General features: G+C 41.5%; 1 protein-coding gene across 1 annotated transcript in view; it reads left to right on the forward strand.

The window, feature by feature from the left end:
• The first annotated feature begins 8,969 nt into the window (after positions 1-8,969).
• Positions 8,970-18,952, forward strand: part of LOC123432495 (myosin-8-like) — a 29,510-nt gene continuing 19,527 nt past the window's right edge. Inside the window, exons 1-15 of the mRNA XM_045115395.1 lie at positions 8,970-9,341; positions 10,929-11,057; positions 11,344-11,487; positions 11,792-11,937; positions 12,022-12,178; positions 12,377-12,435; positions 12,570-12,729; positions 13,207-13,356; positions 13,436-13,572; positions 13,654-13,800; positions 13,899-14,000; positions 16,341-16,398; positions 16,494-16,595; positions 17,027-17,064; positions 17,147-17,273. Coding sequence (XP_044971330.1) covers positions 9,339-9,341; positions 10,929-11,057; positions 11,344-11,487; positions 11,792-11,937; positions 12,022-12,178; positions 12,377-12,435; positions 12,570-12,729; positions 13,207-13,356; positions 13,436-13,572; positions 13,654-13,800; positions 13,899-14,000; positions 16,341-16,398; positions 16,494-16,595; positions 17,027-17,064; positions 17,147-17,273 — 1,659 coding nt within the window. The 5' untranslated portion in view covers positions 8,970-9,338. The remainder of the gene's footprint in view (positions 9,342-10,928; positions 11,058-11,343; positions 11,488-11,791; positions 11,938-12,021; positions 12,179-12,376; positions 12,436-12,569; positions 12,730-13,206; positions 13,357-13,435; positions 13,573-13,653; positions 13,801-13,898; positions 14,001-16,340; positions 16,399-16,493; positions 16,596-17,026; positions 17,065-17,146; positions 17,274-18,952) is intronic.

Raw genomic sequence — 18,952 nt, forward strand, 5'->3', positions numbered from 1 at the left:
AGCACACAAGCAAAAAAGCAGGCGAGAAAAAGGGCGGACGAAAAGGGCGAACGAAAAGGCGAACGAAAAAGGCAAATTGGTGAAGTGAGGGAGAGGAAAACGAGAGGCAACTGGCAAACAAAGTAAATGCAAGAGATGAGTTTGCGACACCTACTTGGATGAGTTCTTGACTTGATCTTCCTCCCCAGCAACGGCGCCAGAAATTCTTCTACTATCCCACAGACAACAGCGCCAGAAGTTGATACGTTGACAGAGGCTGGGCTTGCATTGGTTCGTCCCTTGAAGAGGAAAGGGTGATGCAGCACAGGAGCAGTAAGTATTTATCTCAGTTTGAGAACCAAGGTATCGATCTAGAAGGAGGGTCTCGTCAAGTCCAGAGTACGTGCGCAAACACAAACAAGCTTGCACCCAACGCTTCAAAGGGGTTGTCAATCCCTTCAAGATTGTTTGCAAAGTGAGATCTGAAGGCGGAAAGTGCAACGAAGTAAAAAAGTGTAAGGCTGAAAATATGGTGTGGAGTAGACCCTGGGGCCATAGTGTTCACTAGAGGCTTCTCTCAAAATAGCAAGTATTACGGTGGGTGAACAAATTACTGTCGAGCAATTGATAGAACCGCGCAAAGTCATGACGATATCTAAGGAAATGATCATGCATATAGGCATCATGTCCGAGACAAGTAGACCGATACTTTCTGCATCTACTACTATTACTCCACACATCGACCGCTATCCAGCATGCATCTAGTGTATTGAGTTCATGACGAACAGAGTAACGCTTTAAGCAAGATGACATGACGTAGAGGGATAATCTCAAACCAATGATGAAAACCCCATCTTTTTACCCTTGATGACAACAACACGATGCGTGCCTCGCTACCCCTTCTGTCACTGGGTGAGGTCACCACACGGTATGAACCCAAAACCAAGCACTTCTCCCATTGCAAGAATCATAGATCTAGTTGGCCAGACAAAACCCACAACTCGAAGAGAATTACAAGGATATGAAATCATGCATAAGAGAGATCAGAAGAAACTCAAATAAGATTCATAGATAATCTGATCATAAATCCACAATTCATCGGATCTCGACAAACACACCATAAAAGAAGATTACATCGGATAGATCTCCATGAAGATCATGGAGAACTTTGTATTGAAGATCCAAGAGAGAGAAGAAGCCATCTAGTTACTAGCTATGGACCCGTAGGTCTATGGTGAACTACTCACGCATCATCGGAGAGGTCATGGTGTTGATGGAGAAGCCCTACGTGTCTGAATCCCCCCTCCGGTAGGGCACCAGGGCGTGCCCCAAATGGGATTTTGCGGAGACAGAAGCTTGCGGCGGCAGAAAAGCGATTGCGATGATCTCTCGATTTTTTCTAGAATCTTTGGGATTATATAGGCGAAAGACCTAGGTCAGGGGACCTCCAGGGGGCCCACAAGCCTGGATGGCGCGACTCCCCTGGACGCGGGGTGGGGGCTTGTGGGGCCCTTGGGGCTCCCCTGCCTTGGCTCCCAAGTTCTCCGATCTTCTTCCGTTCCAAATAAAATCTTTTCAGGGATTTCCTTCCGTTTGGACTCCGTTTCAAAATCTCCTTTGAAAGGGGTCAAAAACATGGAAAAAACAGGAACTGGCGCTTGGCACTGAGTTAATAAGTTAGTCCCCAAAAATATATTAAAGACATACAAAACATCCAAAGTTTGACAAGATAATAGCATGAAACTATAAAAAATTATAGATACGTTGGAGACGTATCAATATCTCAAGGTGGATGATTAGTAAGTAGATGCTGATGAATAAACGGTCTACTTGTCTTGGCGTACTGCACATTACTTTTGAGCCTCTAACTTTCTTGTAGCATGATTAGCATTGTGGTGCGTCTATAATTTTGTCAATTGCCCAGCTGTAATTTGTTTACCCAGCATAGTTGTTTATCGTCTTTTGGGAGAGAGATATCACTAGTGAACATCATGAGACTCCGGTCCATATTACCACCATTGTTTACACCTCCACCATTTACTGATTTTATTTACTTTTCCATTGCAATCACTATCACTATTCCCGCTTGTGTTTTGATCCTTTGCAAACTACAAGGCCGGATAGATTGACAACCTCTCTGAAATCGTTGGGAGCAAAGTTATTTGTTGTGTGTGCAGGTCCACGTCTTCTGCTGGCGCTAGAGCAGCGGACACCTACTTGTTGATCCTCGGAGTCCTCCTGGTTCGATAAACCTTACAGTCACCATGTAAGGGAAATCTGCTGCTGACTACATCTCCACCTTCCATTTGGGGTAACCAATGAGGGGCGAGAAGTATATCCATCAACTCGTCATCACTCGCTACTGTTGTATGTTGCAATCTCATACAAGAATATTTCGCTCATAGCTTACAAATCCACCTGTTGCAGAAATGTGAGTACAATTTAAATTTTGTTGTTCCATCACATAAAGATTTGAAAGTAGCATAGTTGATTTAAAAAGAAGAAGCACTTGCAGTTGAGAACCCTAGAACTCTCATTCCACGATCAATTTTTAGGATTTGTAGTACGAAAACACATGTCTCATACATGAAATTGAAAAAATAGGTTGACTAGCAGGGCCGTCTCCACGAATTTGGGGCCCTGGTGCGAAATGCTAAACAAGGTCCAAAAAATCTCTAGAATAGATGTTTTGTTATAAAAAGAAATATGATTGAATTCAAATACTGCACAAATTATGGGCCTACCAAGATAAAGGAAAGACTCGACCTTGAATTTTAAACGAGCAACTAGCTTGTAAATCTTGGTGTTTTTGACAGCTTGGTCAACTAGCCTAGTACTCCCTCTGTTCCTAAATATAAGTCTTTTAAGCGATTTCATTAAGGGACTACATACAGAGGAAAATGAATGAATCTACACTTTAAAGTATGTCTATATACATTCTTATGTAGACCTTTAGTGAAATATCTAAAAAGACTTATATTATGGAACAGAGGGAGTGCTATATATCTTCTCTAAGAAAGGATTAATAAACTGATGCGTATCCACACAATATACTAGCTAATGTAATCATTCAACAAGACAGAATACTAAATTAAATAGGAAATTAGTTTGAGCACACCTAGTTGACAGATCGGGGATGCCCTCACCTAGGATACGGACACCGACAACCAGCAGAACTGTAGAAGGAATTCTTCATGCCGGCAGAGCGAGTTGTTTCTGTGGGCAGGAAACAAGGCGATAACGACGCTGATCTCCCTCTCCATGCGCCACCGCACTTTGTTAGTTCAGGGCTGGATTGATAGATCTCGATCGGTATCAAGGAAAGTCTTAGGCTAGTTGTAATGGTGAGTATCATATACTAGTATCATGCATATGATACTAGTGTATGATACTACATCCGTAATGTATAGTATCATATGTTAGGCTGACCATAGTGGGAGTAACATAACTAGTATCATAACCTTGAAATTAGCAAACATGCTGATGTGGCGCATAATTAAAAAGAAGAGAGAGGGTTGGACTAACATAGATAGATACCGTATCATATTAAATGTTATGCTACTATGTGTCATGCATGTTAATAAATGAGACCATATATAATACTAGTTTATTATACTATGCACTATGAAGGTAGTATCATACCATAGTATCATATGCATGATACTACTATACGATACTCCCCACTATGAGTAGCCTTAGCATCATAGGATAGTTGATTTATTGCCATGCATGACACATAGTATTACAACATTTAATATGATACAGTATCATGATATGATACTCAATCTTCTCTTTATTCAAATTTGCATAGTTGGCATGCATGATACTACCTATGATACTCCCATTACAACCAGCCTTATTTCGAGAGACCGAGGAGGATGCCTAGTTTGAGACAGACAAGGACTACTGCCCACGCGAAATCACTAGTTAACGAATAAACCTTCCAATGATTACTCTCACCTTCATAGGTTGCGACAAGTGGCGCACTGCATGCGTGTCACTTGTCGCAACCTAGGAGTTTTCCCTTTTTTCGTAGATCCGTATTTTCAAAACGTTTTATCTCCTAAACCGTGTGTCAAAATCTCAAACCGTTTCCACCGTTCGCTTTCTCGTGTCGAGATCTTCAAAACTAGATCCATGTTGATAGGTTTTGACGAACTTTTTTTCACAAAAAAAAACCGAAAGAAAAAACCGTGTCTCACACGATAAAGAAAACGAAGTTGGGGTGAACACTAATCGTTTTGAGGTCTTCGTTTCTTTTGGTACGAGGTGTACTAATGCTCTTAGGAATGTAGTAGCAAACATGCCCGTGTGTTGCAACGGGAGAAAATAAATCGCCCCCTTATACACACTCGACGATCTCAGTAAATCCATTAAAATCTCCATACAAAAAACAACATGATAAGTGATGTTGCGTAAAAACGTAATGATTGGACGATTTTTGAAGTGTACTCAAGATGTTTTTAACAATCTTTATGGGCACAATTTCAAAAATTAGGCAGATCAACATTAAGTCACTTGTTTACGTAAAGCTCGTATCAACAGTTAGTGTAAACCATTGTATATTAGTTGGTTATTGTTCACGATGGGAAATAGAATGACTATGTACCTATTGTAACCTATAACGTAGGATAGCTAGTAGCACTACTGGAATTCAGTTTCTTGTCGTCAGCTCCCACAAAGCAGACGACAAAGAACTGGCTGATGGCATAAAATGTCTTTGCCATCAGTCACTTCTTTGCCGTCAGCCGCAGACGATAAAGATTAGGACAACATACGACAAAGCTTTGGACTGGGCCCACCTGGCCGATGGAATATTAGGTCAAACTAGAGTCGCTTCTTTGTCGTGTGCTAGCGGACGACAAAGAGTCCGGAGGCAGACGACAAAGCGTCTAGACCCTTTGTCGTCCGCCAGCAGACGACAAAGCTTAGGAATTATGTAATGACCATCCCGATCCACCCCGGCGCTTTCTCTCTTTCTCTCAAACGGCCACTCTCTTCCCCTCCTCTCCCCTGACACCCACCGCCGCCGCCCCCATCGTGTCGCCGCCCCCGGTGCCCCATAGCCCCCCGCCACCGTCGCCCCACCGCCACCAGCGCCGCCCCGCAGCCCCAACACCGCTGGCGCCGCCCCGCCGCCCAATACCCCTGGCCTCGCCGCCCACGACGCCACAGCCGCCCTTGCCGGTGAGCCCCCACACCCCCACCCCCCATGGGAAATTAACTTGCTGTTATTTAGTTTTTGGGAATTAGATTGTAACTACAAAGTTGATTTTTTATTGTTGTAGTAGTAGTTGTTGTAGTAGTTGTTCTTATTGTAGTTTTTGTTGTAGTAGTGGTTGATGTTATTGTGGTTGTTATTTAGTTCTTAGCTTTTCATATAAAGACCATCTGCCACTAGTTAGTTAGCTTAATAGAAAGAAGAGGGAGAAGAAGAAGAAGAAGAGGAGGAGGATAAGAGGAGAAGAAGAGGAGGAGGAGGAGGAGGAGAAGAAGAAGAAGAAGGAGAAGAAAAAGAAAAAGAAGAGGAGAAGAAAAAATAAGAAGGAGGAGGAGGAGAAGAAGAAGAAGAAGAAGAAGAAGAAGAAGAAGAAGAAGAAGAAGATGAGGAGAAGAAAAAATAAGAACGAGAAGAAGAAAAGAAGAAGAGAAGAACAAAATAAGAAAAAAACAAGAAGGAGAAGAAGAGAAAAAGAAGAAAAGAAGAATAAGTAGAAGAAGAGGATAAAGAAAAATAGAAATAGAAATAAGAGGAAGAAGAAGAAGAGGAGGAGGAAGAAGAGGAGAAGAGGAGGAGGAGGAGGAGAAGAAGAAGAAGAAGAAGAGGAGAAGTGGAGAAGAAAGAGGAAAAATGAAAAGAAGAAGAAGAAGGAGGATGAGAAGGAGCCCTCCTTCTTCTCCTTCTTCTCTCCTCCTTCTTATTTTTTAGCTTGGTTAGCTAATTATCCTCCAAAATGACATAATAAGCTCAAAATGGCATAAAAACCTTGGTTAGCTTAGGAATATTATATTCTTGTCTTGTTTTCCTCTAAAATGACATAATTAGACATAATTGGCATATTTGTGTTGATCGGGTGGATTTACATGTGACAGTTGTCTCGTCGCTGTGAGGTCTATTGTGCGAAGACCGCCCCGTGCGTTGTACGAGCTCCGCCCTTGCATTCGTGGGTCCGTACAAATGTCATCTCCTCCTCGCCCCTTCATTTACCATGGGTCGGTTTTCGGATGAAACTTGCTAGATTTAGGTAATTAAATTAATTTATCAGTATGCGTGACCAGTACGCGTCTCCCGTTCGAAAGGGTTACAGTTATAAATATGCATGTATTTGCTTATATTTATAACCGTGATTCTTTCTAATTGTCCAGCGTTATCCATGGACAACCCAAGTATGTGTAGATTGGGTTCGTTTTTCCATATGCTTTGTTCCAGATCTGATACATAATTTCGTCAGTGCCTTCCTGTTGTTCTCCGGATACACATCCTCTCTGTTTATTGCGGAGACGTGTATCAGGAGAACAACAGGGAGGTGCTGCCGAAATTTTGCGTTGGATCCGAAGCAGAGCATGGGAAAACGAACCCAATCTACACATAGTCGGGTGGGATTAGGACCTATCTTTACCTATTAGCGTGTGGGTTGCATGGACGTAATAAAAATGGCGAACTTGATTGACCGATGAATATATATGCTAAATTATATATAAATATATTTCTTGTGTCTTTAGTAGCTAGGCAAGATGAGTGATCGTGCGTGGATGTATACGGGTCACCCTAGTCAGAAAGAGATGGCGAAAGAATGGTTTCTAAAAACCAAGGAATTTGTGAAAGCCACATTTGCAAATGGCCAGGAAAGAAACTATTGCCCCTGTCCTGGATGCGACAACTATAAAAAGACGAGAGAGGCTGTAATGATTAAACACCTGCACATGAGGGGTTTTAAGCCTAATTATACGGTGTGGACATTTCATCGTGTGTCTATACAACGCACCACAACTAAGGTGGTCCGTCGTCGCACCGACGAGCATGGTACCAAGATCGAAGACATGGTGCAAGACTCCGATGATGCTCGGGATTCAAAAGATGAGATGGAGGAATCTGCAAAGGCCTTCTATGAAATGTTGGAGTCTTCAAAACGTCCTCTCCATGAGCACACTGAGCTTTGTCAGCTGGATGCAATTGCACAAGTAATGGCTCTGAAGGCTCAGTTCAACTTGGTAAGAGAATGCTACGGCGCGATGATGACACTGTTTGGACGCTTCCTACCCAAAGGCCATGTCATGCCTGCAAACCTGTACCAGTCGGACAAAATACTTCGTGTACTTAAGATGCCCTCTGAGAAGATAGATGCATGTGAGAAAGGATGTGTCTTATTTAGGAAGGAGTATGCACACTTGGACTATTGTCCCAATTGCGAGTCTTGCAGGTATCTTGTGGTAGACAACCGTATGGGTGAGAAGAGGCAGACCAAAATCGCAGTTAGTGTTCTTCGGTATATGCCAATCGTTAGGGGAGTCTGATGCATACGTAGGGTGACGCCGTTGCTCCGACGTGAGGAGGGCGCCACACATGCGCACCTCCTCTATGTGTGCCCACGACAACCGAGGCACCGCCTGCACAGGGATGCAGTGCGGGTCTAGATGCGAGCCGTGGGGATGTTGACACACAGATACGTCAGCGGCTGGCAGTACAGTGCCAACCTCTTGGTGAGCCGGGATATACAACATGTCCCGTGGCGGCTGACTATCACTGGGCACACGCGACTGCATATGAGAGGGTGGCACACGAGAAGAGGTGGTGTCGGTTTTGAGCTTGCCCTTGCTGAAGAACTCCATGGCAAGCTAGAGTTTTGTGGTGGCCGGCGAGCGAGCACGCGCGGTCAGATATTAACGGGGAAGAACGATGAGCTAGGGTTTTGTGGTCACTGACTAGAGAGCACGCGTGGCCAGATGTGGACCAGGAAAAGTGGATGAGGCCGGCATCTCGCACGCTCGCACTTAAAAAAACGACCATCCGGATGTTTCCACATGCTGCCATGCGGGTCCGAGTTGAATGGCCACATTGACTACGACCGTTGTTGATGGTTGCGTGGCCGACAGGTGGGTCCATAACGGACACCAAACGGACGCACGACACATCCGTCTCGTATTCGTGTGGATGTAAACCAGACGCGGGCCTGAAATGCGTCCGGATAAACAATGAATGGAAGCATTTTGAAATTAGGTTGGTGATTTGCTTTTGATTCGTTTCTATGCAAACGAAGTGCGGATCATTTGAATCACCGGGTTGAAGAGAATCTAGTGTTGGGTACATTATAAAAGATTATATGGGCAGACTGATAAGAGCTGAGAGCATAAAACGTCTTGCTTGTGCGAGCGTAGAAGAGGCTGATGCTTGTGCTTATGTCACTGGGCTGAAGGTTCTTCTGACATTGGAAAATGAAAAGATCATCATTGAATCTAATTGCGTGACGGTTATTTCAAACATCCTATCACCTGCAACCCTTTTAATAGGTTGAAGAAAGCATTATACAGTGATTAGGAAGCTGCTGCAGACTAGATCAGACATTGTTTTTCGAAAGATAGGGAGAGAGGGCAACAAGTGTGCTCGTGAACTAGCTAAGCTTTCTCAGATCAGTGATAGAGAGTGATCTATTTGGGCCAACTACCTCTGCATCTGGAATTGCTGATGCTATCTGATTGTAACGATGATGATGTTTTATTACTAATATAATCGCAATCTTTTTCTTAAAAAAAAAGAAGTTGCTGCGCCGGAATGTATGCGGGTCTTTCGTGGGTCTAGATTGGAGATGCCCTTGTCGCCGAACAAGCACACGTGCGAAACACCGAACTCGGCCGGGGTGCTACTGCTACTAGACTGCTCGGTCGCCGCCGCACGTGCCCCCCTCGACTGGTGAGGCGAAGCGAAGAAGAGGTCGAGACATGGGCCGAAAGGTTAATTAGGGGAGGATCTCCCTTCTGATTGGTTACATTCCATTCGACAGTACGCCGCACGCTACTCGTACCGAAGAAGAAGAAAAAAAAACCGAGCCCGTCACGGCTCAGTCGTCGTCTCTTCTCTACGACTCTACACCCAAGCTCGCCGCCTCCACCGTGCTCCGTCCACGCCCCGCGCCACCTACTCCTCCCAGCGCGCCGCCTCCCGCTTCTCCCAAAGCTCGCCTCGCTCTCTGCTGCCCCTTCCCGCCCCCACCGTCACACCCGCACATCTCCCCGCTGCGCCGCCCTCCGTCAACGACGACGTCATTGGCGGCAGGGCGGTGATCCAGCGGCGACGGCGACGGCGACGGCGACCGTGACCGCATGATCGAGCGGCGGTATTGACGAGGATTTCGGCGGGGCACATGGTACGTTGCTTCTGTTCCGTGCGAGCGGCGATCAGCGAATTCGAGCCCCGATCTGGATCAGTCCCGGGATCGGGGTTCCACGGTGGTCTGAACAATCCGATGACCGTGCTTGTATGCTTCAAGAGGAAGAAAAGCACCAATAGTGCATTTTCTGATACATATGTTTCATCGTACGATGGTCTGACCATGACAGTAGCTTCTGGTTTGGTATGAATTTTCTGGTTTTTGTTGGTTGTAATAGCTTAAAAACAGAGCGAGTGGGTTCAGTGTAGAACTGAAATGCTTGAATCAGACACATATTGCAGTAGTTCTTGCTTTAGTTCGATCCAGTCGGTAACTGATTACTGATGGCTAAGCTTCGCCCATGTTGGTGTTGCCCCCCCTGCAAACACATACAGTATTTAACAATTGGGTAACATCTCCGTATCCCTCAGTTTGTCAAATGCATTGAAGATTTGGCGCATCACTTCTTCCCTTGCCCAAGTGAGCTCGAACATCACCACATTGTACCTGGCACACATCCCACACACACTGGTCCTAGCTAACATATTCCCAGGCCTCGGCTGCCAGCTCAAGGATGCTTTTACATGCATCTCAATTGGCCTCACAACTACTCCACCTTAACCCAAACTACGAGTGCCAAAAACATGAAACAATGCGCATCAGCCACAAAGAACTGGCATTTCGTCAACCTCAACAAGCGACAAATCCCCGTAGCTGGTTTCTACTCCACTTTGGGCAGTTGACTAGTTAAGTCTTACTCCCTCCTTTCCGGTTTATAGGGCTCAAATCTGAAATCTCATCAACCAAGGTGAATTGTGAGTGGATGACACTAGTTTTAACTAGCCAATGAAACATTTCTCACATATTCAATTTCCAAGGCAATAAATGTAGCATCCTCCTTCTCATTGGACTTGCATGATGGATGTAAAAAACGATGCAAGCATAGCCACCATCTCCTTTCTCTAAACTCTATGAATTAAATATGACGTGGGACTCAAAGCACTTTAATTCAATTAGACTCAAAATGAGCCTAATATAATGGAAATCTGAAATTTTTGAGATGAGCCCTATAAACCGGAAAGGAGGGAGTATGAGTACAATGCCATTCAGTAGAAATGTTCACTTTAGGACTCTACATAGGGAATTGAGCCTAATGGCACTTACATAGGGGTTATATGATATTACTGGCTAGCATCACTTGAGAAAATTAGAATTTGTATACTCTCTTTTCTGTTCCTCGTCTTGAATCAATGTCCACCTAAATAATGGGATAATGTACAGTGATGCTTTCTGAAAATTTATTTCCGTTTCCAGTTTACGTTTTATTCTTTGATCAACGAACTTAGGTTGTGTATTTTGTAATTACTAGTTGTAACACCGACACAATGGGGCTGTAGCACTTGGTATTCCATAACTGCTCGACTCTCTGTTTGTCAGTAATGTTGCTCCAGGGTTGTGATCATTCGTTGATATTTTGGCTTTATTGTTATTATTATTATTTTCAGTCTTGATTCAGTCAGGTAACAATATCATTGGTTCACGATACCATGCCCTCCTCATGCGTTTATGAATATTCAATTGTAGGCATCCATGGGCCGCTTTACAGTGGGTTCTCATGTTTGGGTCGAGGATGCTGATGTGGCTTGGATTGATGGTCTGGTGGAGGAGGTCCATGGGGATGAACTAATAATAAACTGCACTTCTGGGAAGAAGGTACTCTCAGTTTCTAGATAATATGCATTCTTCCTTGAAAATTAAAATTTATTAATGTGTATAGACCAAATGTGGATCATTTCTACTCATGCTACCAGGGCTATTACATTTTTCTCCTGAGATACTTGTTGAATCTCAGTTAATCATTATTTAGCTTCCAACTGTGAATTTGCTAGTGCCAGAATCCTATGCCTGTAGCTCTTAATTGTAAGGTAATGCACTGAAAGAAATCCTAACTAAAATCGAACATTTGTGTACTTACTCTCAACTTCTTATCTTATTACAGGTTACTGCAAATGTGTCAAGCGTCTATCCTAAGGATGTAGAAGTAAAACGCTGTGGTGTTGAGGATATGACAAGGCTAGCTTATCTACATGAACCAGGAGTCCTCCGGAACTTGAAGTCAAGATATGGAATGAATGAAATATATGTGAGTTAAGTGGTGCAGCATATCATTTCTTCTTATGCCATTGATATTTGATAATGCACATATTTTCTCTAGGCTGGTAGTTAAATTATTTAATGAATTTACACCTGTACAATTGTCAGTTCTTATGTTTTGTAGTCTACAACATTTCACTTGTGTAGTTGTGCTTACTATTTAGTGTTTGTAGTTTGTACAATTATGGAACTTGGAATTTATCAACACTATTTATGTTTGACCTGCTCTAATTGGTTAGTTGTTAATATGGTAACATCCTCACCCAATTTAATTGATTAAACTGTTCTTCCAGACTTATACTGGGAACATATTGATAGCTGTAAATCCGTTTCAAAGACTTCCTCACCTTTATAATGATCATATGATGGAAATGTACAAAGGAGTCGAATTTGGTGAGCTGAGTCCCCATCCTTTTGCCATGGCAGACCGTGCATATAGGTGTGTTTTCAGAAAACAACGAGCTTTTGAGTTTTTTATGTGTGCTTGAATTTGTATATATATCTTAAAATATCCATGGTGCAGGCTTATGATGAATTGTGGTATCAGTCAAGCCATTTTGGTGAGTGGCGAAAGTGGAGCTGGTAAGACAGAAAGCACTAAAATGCTTATGCAATATCTTGCTTTTATGGGTGGCAAAGTTGAATCTGGTGGAAGGTCAGTGCAACAACAAGTGCTGGAGGTGAGGCACTCATTATTGCTCTATTTCTCTTAAACAACCATGAAATACTGGATACGCGGATTATGGGCTATCATTTTTGACTATTTTGTAATCCATCCTTTCATTCTTCAGGACTGCATCAAATTCGTATTTCATTAATTAAAGATAATGTTATATCACTGACTTTTGTTTTCCAATTTACCTGTTCGATTACCATAGTCCAATCCTGTTCTCGAGGCATTTGGAAATGCAAAAACAGTCAGGAATAATAATTCAAGGTAATGAACTTCAATGGAACTATGATTCTGTTACTTTACCTTGTTTTCATTGATAGTATTTGTGTATTTAGCAGAAGTTTACGTTTTTCTTCTTACAATATGGCTCTACACATTTCTTGTGCCTCATAATGCAGTCGTTTCGGCAAATTTGTTGAGCTTCAGTTTGATCAGACTGGGAAGATCTCAGGAGCTGCTATAAGGACTTACCTTTTGGAAAGATCTCGCGTCTGTCAAATATCTGACCCAGAAAGAAATTATCACTGCTTTTACATGCTATGTGCTGCGCCACCAGAGGTAACATGGCCATCACGATTAAATTAATGTGTAGGATACTGTAAGTCTGTAACTAAAATTTGTGGAATCACTATATTTTCTAATTTTCTGCGTGTCATCAGAAGGGGTGCTTTTGTGATTATGATATGAATGTGTTTCTGGATAATCTGTGTAATAGAAAACTGCAAACTGGGTACAAACATACCATCTGCACATAATCTGTGCCATCAGAGATACCGCGTTATACACTTAGTCAGTTGACATGCCACATTATTAAATTACTTTCTCTGTAGGAAATAGTTCTTTGCTATTAGTTCTTCAGGCGTTTAACGGCAAGCATAAAATATATAATACACTGTGTTGGTATTGCCTCTTATTTGCTTTACCTGTTTCAGTTAGGGTAGCCATTATAATTTGCGCTCTTAGTTGCCATTTATCTTTTTTGGTGAACCACATTAACTACAACTTCTGATCTGTACTCAAATACTTGTGTTTCAGGACCGTGAGAGATATAAATTGGGAGATGCCTCATTGTTTCATTATCTCAATCAGTCTAACTGCATTAAGCTTGATGGAATGGATGATTCTTCAGAATATATAGCAACCAGGAGAGCAATGGATATTGTAGGCATTAGTTTTGATGAGCAGGTAAGCCCAAGGTTTTGTTTGAAACTAGCTTAGTTCATCAGAAAGGTCATCTTTGCTTAGGATGTCTGTTGCATCGCAGGATGCCATATTCAGAGTTGTAGCTGCTATTCTTCATCTGGGCAATGTGGAATTTTCAGAAGGGAGCGAAGAAGATTCTTCTGTACCCAAAGATGACAAATCCCAGTTCCATCTCCGGACAGCTGCGGAGCTTTTCATGTAATACTCCTGGTCCAGGGTTCTGTCCACAATATTTTTCGGTCATCTTTGACATGACATGCATTTGGCAATACTGTGCAGGTGTGATGAAAAGTCTCTGGAGGAATCTTTATGTAAGCGTGTTATGGTAACACGTGGTGAGAGTATTGTAAGAAACTTGGATTCACGAGCAGCAGCTCTTAGTAGAGATGCATTGGCCAGAATCGTTTACTCCCGTTTGTTTGATTGGTAAGTTTCAAAACATTAGTGTAGAAGGTAATTGTCATGTTGCCACCTAGTATTTCACTGCCATTGGCAGAACAATAACTTACACTTCTGTTCTTTAGGCTTGTGAATAAGATCAATACGACAATAGGACAGGATCCTACTTCAAAGCTTTTGATCGGTGTGCTGGATATTTATGGATTTGAAAGTTTCAAGACAAACAGGTAGTTGTCTGGAACGCTTTTGCATTTGGCCCTGTGTTAGGCTCAGTTTGCGGTTGCTGAACTGTGTTGTGCTGAACTTGTTTATAATCTGCTGTTGGAAAATGGCTGCAAAAATAAACATAATTTGGTTAGCCAACATAATACATACAAAAACTGGTTAGTCTAATAAGATTATCACATCCACCACTATGCTAAATGCAGTCTTAATCTTAATAAAACAATAAACTAGAATATTTGCTGCAAAGAAGTATTCATTGAGTTCCTTTCAGTCAGCGGGAACGTCATTGTATAAATATTTCATTAACTTCACTGCTTAGGTTGTATTTCAAATATCTCATTAACTTCACTGCTTAGGTTGTACTTCTGCAAAACAGAGAAACTTGGCTTATTCCACCAAATGAGATATAGCTATTCTATACCTAATAATAAAAGGGCTTTTTGCTTCTTGCGGTACGTCATGAAAATTGTCCCCAAAGTTATAGAATATTACCCACCAATGCCATCTATAAGTGATTAAAAGTGTTTCACACAGGGGAATCCCCCGCCTGGCCGACCCATGCAGTAGGGACCTCCTATACTGCGCTCACGCTAGGAGAAGACGCAACAACCTGTTTGAGCTCGCCCATGTCCGGGCGGCTTGTTTTCTATTTTTTTTTCTTTTTCCTTTTCTTTTTCTTTTTTCTTTTTCTTTTTCTTTTGATTTTTTAATTTAAATAATTTGGGACTTAAAAAAAGTTCTGAAAAATAAATTAAATGGGATTTTTGAAATAAAATGTTTAATAAATCATAAAATGATTGCAGATTCAAAAAATGTTTATTCAAAATGTTCCAAATTTTTATTTTGTTTTTCCGGGAAATAAAAAAATGTTCATGATTTTTACAGAAGTTTGTGTATTAAAAAATGTCGATGAAATTGAACAAAATATCGCAAATTCAGAAATGTTCATGAATGGAAAAATATCCTAAAAATTCAAAAAACTGTTCGTGATTTACAAAATAGTTTATTCATTCATAAAATATTTGCTGATTCAAAAAATGATCATGCATTTAAAAAAATGTTCGTTAAATAAAAACAATGTTTGTGAATTTCAAAAATTGTTCCACCAATTTCGTCCATTCCAGAAATGTTCGCCGATTCAAAAAAATTGTTTGAAAAATGTTCACAGTTTTAAATAGATCTTTACAAATAGTATAAAATGTTCATGAATCCAAAAACTATTATTGATTTTATAAAACGTTTGAAAATTTGTAAAGGTGTTCATGAATTCGAAAAATGATCATGATTTCAAATATGTTCACGAGTTCAAAAAATGTTTATGATTTCACGAAACTGAGAGTGATAGTGTATCTTGGTGATGCAGTAAAATGTGATCATGGTCATTGAAGATTATGATTTCTTTTCTCCTGTTGCAACGCACGGGCCCTTTTGCTAGTATGTTAAACGTATGCAGTGACTTATATATGCAGAATCAGAATCATAGTTAAGATTTCAGGACGATTTTTACTCTATAGCATTACCCCTAAGAGGAAAACCTTGATGGACTAAACATTGTGTAGCTGACATTAATGAGGACATCATGTAGGCTGGAAGTTATATGCGTTCTTTTTTTGCAGTCGACTGGTAGTAGCAACACAACAACAGGGTTGCTAATATAGCATTGGCATTTTTGGAAAGATCTCATTATTGGATGGTAGCATTCACATCTTTGCATGCTGTTGCTACAAGCTGCTATAGTCAATTGCTCAGTTGCCCAGACACATGCTACTGCTACGAAAGATTGAGTGTGATTTTGCGATTTTGCTTTGGCTGGGTATCTGTATTACGAAACTGAACCAACATTGGTTAGATTTGTTGATGGCGTTTATTGGGCAAGAAAGAGCTCCCATTTGATTGCCCTAAAAAGTAGAAAATGATGCTCTGATACCATGTTAGAAAATATGCAACTTATATTTTCAGGAGGCCATAGGCCAGTATATATACATGTACAGGTGTGTAATATGCAGAAAACCCCTTATACAATAGGGTAAATACGAAAGGTTAAATGGCTACATATATAGCACTCTAACATAACACATGGCATGTGCCTCAGAGGAAACTTGTGAAAGCATGTGAATATGGAAGAAAAATAGGGAAGCGTGCAAAATATTTTCAACTCGATGCTATCTACACAACCCTTTGCTTTTAGGCATGAAAAATACAATAGCGTAGAGATAGGTCACTATAGTATTTTCAACTCGAATAATTCTCTAATTAATAATTACTACCAATTGGCATGAAATTATCTGCACATAATATGGGGGATGATACCTTCTTTATGTTGATATTTTGCTATGCCACAGTTTCGAACAGTTCTGTATCAACTTAACCAATGAGAAGCTCCAGCAACACTTCAATCAGGTTAGGGAGTTGAGGCCTAACTGTTAAAATGTTGTACTTATGTTATATTATGGACAATTTAGTTTTACACTAATTCTACAATTTTCCGCGAGCAGCATGTTTTTAAGATGGAGCAAGAAGAATATACAAAAGAAGAGATTGATTGGAGTTACATCCAGTTTGTGGACAACCAAGAGATTCTTGATCTCATTGAGAAGGTGAACTGCTAAGTATACTAGTCATACTACTGTAGTTGTGTAGTTTCTCTCTTGCATATGGTGTTCCTTGCATTTTTGCCATACTCTTGTACATGTGCATATCCCGGCCTTTTGGCCCAATAATAAATAATCTAAGGCCCAATTGCTACAACATTTAGTGTTTGTTGCAACATCTTGCTATTATCTATATACACTTTCCTATATTGATAGTTCTTGGCACACACTAACCTCTCATTTTGATCCTTGTTTCTATATAGAAGTAAAACCCAGAACTGGATGTGAAATTGGTTTTTGGTCAGAATTAGTGAACAGACTAGAATATCTCAGTTATATGCATATCTTGTGATTACATAGAATCCACTGATCAGTTCCAATGAGGTGGAGCCATGCGATGAGATCTTATGTCTGATTTCTGATTTCCTGCAATGCAGAAACCAGGGGGGATAATTGCTCTACTGGATGAGACTTGGTATGTACACGCAATGGTGTAGGTTCCTTTTCTGTTTGATTATTATCTGATTCTTCCTAACATACCTTATCTTGTACTTCAGCATGTTGCGAAATTCGAACCATGAAACATTCGCTGAAAAGCTATATCAAAAATTCAAGGACAATCCACACTTCAGCAGGCCAAAATTTTCACGGTCTGATTTTACTATTCATCACTATGCGGGAAATGTAAGTGACAAATTTCTCAAGTCTGTCTTAGTGAATAAACAGTTGTGTAAAACACATGTTGGATTTGATTTGTACTGTTGATGCATTCATCGTAGTGAGTACTGAGTAGTGACAGCAAAACGAGGAATCTCAGACTATACTACTTTGAATGAAATATAGCTCAAACTTACTTGGAGCTCTACATGATCGAGAGCAACAACAAATAAACATAATTCTGCCCCATAATGGGATTTGTATTTGTTGGGATGGAGAGGGAGAGCGGTACCTCGCGTGTGTTCCTCCCGTGTGTGTGTGTGTGTGTGTGTGTGTGTGGCGGCTGGGATAGGGACGGGATGGTTGGGTGCCTCCTTCTAGGTCAGTCCCACTACGTGGGCTTGAGCCCTAAGAGATAAGAGGATGGGTTGGGCCCAATGCCGGTTCAACACTCCCTTTCAAGATGGTTGTAGATATCTATCACTCCATCTTATCACATGCCAAGTTACAGTCCTTTGTTCCCAGTTCCTTTGTCAAACAATCTGCAAACTGCTGCCCAGAGCTGACATGAGTAAGGCTGATGATCTCAGCATCAAGTTTCTCCTTAATGAAGAAGCGATCAATTTCCACATGCTTTGTCCTATCATGTTGAACTGGGTTATTAGCGATGGCTATAGGTGACTGATTGTCACACCACACCTTCAAGGATCCCTTCCTCAGAAGTTTCAACTCGCTCAGTAGGTACTTCATCCAGAGCATCTCACACAACCCTTGAGATAATGCTCTATACTCAGCTTCTGTTGTTGATTTAGACACAACCGGCTGTTTCTTGCTTCTCCATGACACCAAATTTCCTCCCACAAACACGCAGTAGGTAGAAGTTGATCTTCTATCACCTTGACAACTGGCCCAGTCAGAGTCACTATAGCCATCCACCTCAAGATGTTCACTCTTCCCAAACCACAACCCTTTACCCGGAGTCCCCTTCAAGTATCTCAGGATTCTGTGCACAATATCAAGATGCCCACTCCTTGGTTCATGCATGTATCTGCTCACCACCGTCATAGCATGCGTAATGTCTGGCCTGATATGACACAAGTACAACAACCTCCCAACCAATTTCTGATAATCTTCCTTATTCACTAGCTCTCCTGATTGTGCTGTCACTTGGTGATTTTGTTCAATTGGAGTAGGGGCAGTACGACATCCCATCATGCCCATGTCACTCAAGAGATCCAAGGTATATTTTCGTTGGCACAAAGAGATTCCCCTCTCTGTTCGAGCCACTTCAGTGCCAAGGAAGTATTTTAGGTTAGGCAAATCCTTTACCTCAAACTCCTTTGCTCAAACAGCCCTTCAATCTCTCTATTTCCTCCTTTCATCTATAGTGATGATAATGACATCCACATAAACAACGAGAATGGTGATCTTCCCATCAGAGTGCTTGTAGAACATCGTGTGGTCACCGTTACACTGACCATACCCCATACTACGGACAACACGTTTGAACCTATCAAACCATGCCCTTGGTGATTGCTTCAGTCCATACAGGGATTTATTCAGCCTGCATACCTTCCCCGTAGTCTTTGAAGTACCAAAACCTTGTGGTATCTCCATGTACACTTCTTCATGCAACTCACCATGCAAGAAAGCATTCTTGACATCTAATTGATGCATCTTCCACCCAAAGTTTGTAGCACATGAGA

Source organism: Hordeum vulgare, chromosome 1H (assembly GCF_904849725.1).
Source record: "Hordeum vulgare subsp. vulgare chromosome 1H, MorexV3_pseudomolecules_assembly, whole genome shotgun sequence".
Taxonomy (NCBI): Eukaryota; Viridiplantae; Streptophyta; class Magnoliopsida; order Poales; family Poaceae; genus Hordeum; species Hordeum vulgare.